This window comes from Uloborus diversus, chromosome 10 (genome assembly GCF_026930045.1).
Source record: "Uloborus diversus isolate 005 chromosome 10, Udiv.v.3.1, whole genome shotgun sequence".
NCBI lineage: Eukaryota > Metazoa > Arthropoda > Arachnida > Araneae > Uloboridae > Uloborus > Uloborus diversus.
The window spans coordinates 87,991,098-87,997,097 of record NC_072740.1 but is presented as its reverse complement, the minus strand read 5'-3'; the positions used below and the strand labels follow the sequence as shown (position 1 = coordinate 87,997,097).

At 34.1% G+C, this 6,000-nt stretch overlaps 1 protein-coding gene across 1 annotated transcript; it reads left to right on the top strand.

Moving 5' to 3' along the window:
* Positions 1-4,779: 4,779 nt before the first annotated feature.
* LOC129231576 (protein HEXIM1-like) lies at positions 4,780-5,860 on the top strand. The gene has a single exon (XM_054865934.1). The coding sequence runs from the start codon at positions 4,859-4,861 to the stop codon at positions 5,684-5,686; it is 828 nt and encodes a 275-aa protein (XP_054721909.1). The 5' UTR covers positions 4,780-4,858; the 3' UTR covers positions 5,687-5,860.
* Positions 5,861-6,000: the final 140 nt, after the last annotated feature.

Genomic DNA, 6,000 nt, shown 5'->3' with positions numbered 1-6,000 from the left:
AGTATAAACATCACTCATTTACGATTGTGAAAATCTTTAATACATTTGATTTTTCTAGCTTTTAAAACGCTTACTTTCAAAAAAAAAAAAAAAAAAAAAGAAAGACTGTAAAGGGCTAATCCACGAAAAAGTCAACCGCTTGTCCCGCACGTGACGGTTCATATATTTCATTTAAAAGTAATAATTTTAAAAGGTAATGACAAAATTCTTTGCTTCAGATATCACACATAAATTTGTAGTTTGTTAAGCAGAAAAAAAAAATTGTTCATTAATATTTTAAAGTATTACTTTTACTGACATATTATATGAGGCGTCACGTATGGGACAAACTGACCGCGGAATGGCCCTAAAGCGCTCCCGTTATTTATTCAGAAAGCAGAGGATGAAAGCGAATTTTAAATTTTTTTTTTACAATTTTTTTACCGTGGGGGGGGGGGGAGTTTTGTTTTAATATTAGTCACTTTTTTTTTTTTTTTTTGTCGCCGTTTTATTGCAATTGACTGCAATATATATATTTTGGTCCATATTTTGGCTAAAATTGTCGCCATAGCAACTTTTGCATCACCTCAAAATAGTAGTTTTAGTCATCTTTTTAGTAGAGATGGGCAATGTCGTTCATTTTAATGATCAGCTCATTACAGGATCGTTCATTTTTTACCCGTTTATTTTAATCTTGCATTTGAACTTCATCGCTCAATTAAAACGTTTGCGGGAGATCTCTCTACGAGTGTTACTCACGTACATTGAAAAAGTTTCCTTCCATGATTAATATTATTCTTTCAAGGAAAATCAACTAAAATCAGCCAATATAAGAAAATTCAATTCAAAAATATTTTATTTAGATTTAGATACATAAAACAATTATAGTTCATTTTGTAAGATATTTCTAGAGTGCTAAGATATCTGTTTTCCATTCGAAAAGCCGCAGTTTGATTTCAGCTTGGTACACAAATTTAAATAAGCAAATTAAATAAATAAAACTGTCGAGAAATAAGAAAAATAGCAAAAAAAAAAAAAAAAACCGTCTTCTGAAACATTTTCTATGCTAGTAAATAGTAATATAAATTTTGAACAAAACATGAACTTACGTGGAAGAGTGCAGTCTAAATTGAAATTTCGTATGTCCAAATGTAGTATTATGATCACAAGTGAAAACAAAACAAAAAAAGATTTCGAATGTGTATAATGTATCAAGAAATAAAATGAGAGAGAAAGAGAAATGAGGGGGGGGGGTGAACTTTTAAATAAATATCATCATACAAAAGAACGGCAATTTATTTTTTAGGAGATCATATTGGGGCATTCCACGAAAAAGTCAACCGCTTGTCACACACGTAACGGTTTATATATTTCATTAAAATTAAAAAGTAATAATTTTGAAGGTTAATGACGAAATTTTTTGCTTAAGATATCACACATAAGTTTGAAATTTGTAAAGCAGAAATAAAATGTTCATTAACGTTTTAAGATATTATTTTTAATGACATGTATGGGGAGGCGTCACTTGCGGGACAAAATGACCGTTATTCCACCGTCCATTTTGAGGAGTCAGTCATTCGAACTCGTTCGTACATGAACGACGCATTCCTACTTTTTTGTCAACAAGTTCCGACACGTTTGAATCATTCGCTATCCATATGACCGATGGGTGGTCTTGTCTGGAGGGAGTTGCAAACCGGGGCTTTGTATTGGCAGGCACCTTTTCATTAGGGCTGCGAATTTAATGTATTGCTGCTGGTAAGAAAAATAGACTTATTCAAAGAAATTTTAGAAATGCAGGAAATGTTTTTCTTTCAAATATGAAACTAGTAAAAGATAAATAAATCATACGAAAATTCTTTAGTTAAAAAATTTTAATTTGGCAAGAGGAAAAAAAATCTTAGCTGGACATAATCGCTGAGCGGCAAATTTGCTAATGATTTGAAATAATTTATAGTACAATTTTTATTTCCTTATACAAAAAAGGAAGTATTGTATTCGCGAAAAAAATTTCACTCAAAAATCGACCCTAATTTCCATTTTACTCACCCCCGAATGAATATTGAGTTTTTTTTCCACTCGACCACACGTGGATAAGTGTCTAAGAACCTATAGACACGCGAAATATCCATAATGACGATTCCCGAGTTAATTACAACGAATTTTCTCGTGACGTCTGTATGTACGTATGTATGTATGTGCGTATGTGCCGATGTGCGTATGTGCGGATGTATGTCGCATAGCTCAAGAACGGAATGACCTAGAAAGTTGAAATTTGGTACGTAGACTCCTAGTGGGCACCGATGGTCTAGTTGTGCACCTCCCCTTTTGGTTGCATTCGGGTGCTTCTAAAAGGGTCTTTTGCTCCATTTTGCGGGGAAATCATTGTTAATTTCGATGTAAACTCAAGTAATGTTATAATTTGGCGGTCACTTGGCGATATAACGGCAGTCTTTTGGTCTTTTGTTCGTTTTGTCGCCAAGTTGGCAAAAAATTTGGCATTTTTCTTTTTAAATCTGTTTCAATTTGGTCACTGTTGGTGATATTTAGAGAGTAGACTATTGAATCACATTAAAATTGCCAGTAATGGGGAAATGACATTGAATTGGAGTAAAAGCAAGTCATGTGATGCACACATCAGTTCGTTTTAAGTCATAAATTCTGCTAGACGGCAAAATGACGTAAATTCGCAAAGTCGGCAAAAAGGGAAAACGAGCCGCAAGCGGCTCTTTACACAGGCATTTTTATAGTACAAAGCTGGATAAGTAAGCAATTCTAATGGGATTGAACTGGAACACATGGACGAGTGACATTAGCAGTTTTGTCTAAAATAAAGATCAAAACAATGATTTACTAAGTATAGTTCTGTCTTTTATTGACCTGCTCCTAGGCTAAGTAATTCATGCCGCCTCCTATTGAGGAAGAGGCAGATACAGACTACCATTTGGGGGGGGGGGGGGTAGGTTGAAGAATGACCCCTCCTCCCTGTCTTCCCTTATAAACGAAAAAACAGTTTTGAGTGGGAAAACTTTCTGAAACTGCTTGGGAGTCAATACAAACACCAAATCCGCCAGGATTAATGGGGAAGAAAAAATTACTAATTAATTTCGTAAAAAGTGAAAGTAGCTTTTCAAATGTTCACTTTAAATTTTTATCTAATTAAAAAGATTGCTGCAGTTATTTACATTTTGTTCTTAAACTGTTTGAACACGATGTGCATGAACAAGAGTGTCGACTGTTTAGTGGAGGGGGGGGGGGGGGTAATGACCTCCATGACACTCATAGTGTATCCGCTCCTGCATTGAAAAGCATTTAAGGGGTATACGATGTCAGGACTAAAAACGCTTAAGCTAAAAGAAAAAAAGATGTTTTTACGCTTATGAAAATGAAAAGGAAACCATGTCATGCTAAAACAAAACCACTGTTTTTCCATTGCAAATTTTCTATAGCTCCATTTTTTTAGGGGGGGGGGGTTGTCACTTGAGATGATAGAACTATTGCTCTTCCTATGGGCGTAATAAATATGAGATTAATATTTTTCCTGATGTATTTTATAGTTTTTAAGTACATTGCAGTTTGTCCTATTTTAATTAATTAAATTTTATTTTTAAAAGCTACGAGATGAAAGTGTAGCCCTTCACTCCCGGGCGGCACTCATGGGCAGAAACATGAGATTAATATCTTTTGTGAAGTAACCTTTTGATTGTCCTTTGTTTAAAAGAAATTTAATTATATTTATTTAATGCTAAAAATTTTTTAATAATAACAATAAAAATAATAATAATAATAACAATAATAATAATAATAATAATAACAATAATAAATATTTAAAAATGTAAAAAATTATATAAAAAATACTTTTAAAAAATTAAGCCTGAAGAGAGGGGTTAAAGCACACCCCGTGCACCCCCTGCCAGCATTCAAGGACATAAATATGAGATTGATTTATTTTAGGATTTATCTCGCAGTTTTTCAAGTATTTTGTAGTTTGTCCTTCGTTTCAAATGCGTTAAACTTTTTTTGTTCAATATTAATAATTATTTAAAAATATTAAATAATAATTAAAATAAATAAAAGTATAATTTATTCCTATTAATGAATAAAATTTAATTTTTAAAACCAGGGGCCGCAAGCGCAACCCTTTATACACTTCGGCCGGCGCACATGGTTCCTTTATACGGATTATACTCATAGTTCTTTTTTTACCTTTACTTTGCTTTGGTTTTGTTTTCTTTCGATTTTTTTTTTTTTTTTTTTTCCAAAAAATAATGATGAGTTTAGTAATAAACATGCTTCAACAGTATAATTAAATTGAACACAAAGATAGCATGAAGATTGATTACTTTAACATTTCAGTGTAACATTTTGTGTTTAGAAAAAGTTTCCTGACTGCTAAAAAATACCTTGGAATCCCTCGTTAAATTGTTATATCTTTCGATGTTTACATTTAAAAACACTGTCATACGTGGTACACAGTGTATCAAAATCCCTGCAGATGGCAGCATGTGTAGATGCTTCCGAACTTGATGATTTTTTTCAGAAGTACGGGTTTCTAAAAAAGTGTATTACTCCGCAGTTAAAAATATTCTTTAAAAAAATTGAAGAGTGATATATGTCAAAGATTTTCGTTCAATATGTACGTTATAGAAGACTAGTTTAACCTCTATGATGAAATATTGAAGGATTTCCGTAAAATGAATTAATGAAATGCTGCACTATATTTCGTAGCGCACTCTTCCCCGAAAGTGTTCGTTGATATACATAGTGACCAGTTCCCCCTTTCTCCAGTAGTCGTTCTAGGCGGTTCGAGTGCGAAATATTCAAACGCACATCGTAAGCTGGATTTTTACGGTGGTCGCGTTTCGACCTAGCTGCCGCGATGAGTCGGGTGGACGTAATTCTCCCCCCAGAGAAACTTGTGAAATGCGCTGTAGCGAACGGCTCAGCGAAAATTGACAGTGCGGGCTCTGTTTGTCAACCTCAAACTCCTCGCAAAATTTCTGTGCGCGAAAAAAATAAAAAAGCGGGAAATTCGAATAATGTTTCCAAACTTAATTCAGACGAAGTTCGTCAATCTGACAATTCTTCTGAAGTTCGGAAACGAAAAAACAAAAATCGAAGGAAAAGGAAGTGGAAACCCTACAGCAAACTTACTTGGGATGAAAGAAGAGAATTAGAAGAGAGGGATTCCAAAAGGGCTTACAGAATTCGGGAGGAGATGACTTCTTATGGATTGACTCTTGCCCCTTATAACACTACCCAGTTCTTGATGGAGGACCATGATGTTCAAGAGCCCGACTATGAACATATTTCGAATGGCCACAGACATAGAGAGAACAGCAACAGTCTTGATTCATCTGATGACTACTATAGTTCCCCTGAAGATGAAGAAGAGTTTTTGCAACAGCAATTTGTACAGACATACGAGGACATTCATGCGGAACATCTGAACAATATGTCAAAAATCGAGTTGGTTCAAGAGTTGGTGAACATGGAAGATAAAGTTGAAACTTTGGAAAAATCGCTTCAGGAAGCAAGAATGAACAAACCAAATCATTGTGAACTCAGGCCAAATGGTCTAAATGTTGAGGCAGAACTTGAAAAAATTCGAGTCTTCAGGGAAGAGATTGAAAAGTTGTCTCAAGAAAATGATATTTTGCGGAGGGAAAATGACAAACTTTTAAGGCGCTTGCCTTTCAAAACGTGAACAACTTCTTTCGGCGTGCGCTTGTATTCGTTCATTGTTTATCATTTTCGAGGATAACATATCGATTAGTTTCATAACTTTTTCGTTCGCTTATTCGGTGGATTGCGCTCATATGTTCGCTGTAAATTTGCTTTTCTAGGCGGTAAATGTGCTTGAAGTAAAGAACAAGCTTTAAAAATCTATTGGTGTTTTTATTGTTTTTCGCATTTTATATATTTTGATCCATTTAGCGTCAATGGTGAATAAGTTTCCTTTTCTGGTTCTACAAAAGGTAAGTGAAATTTCTTTTTCAGCGCAGATATTGAAACTTTGAA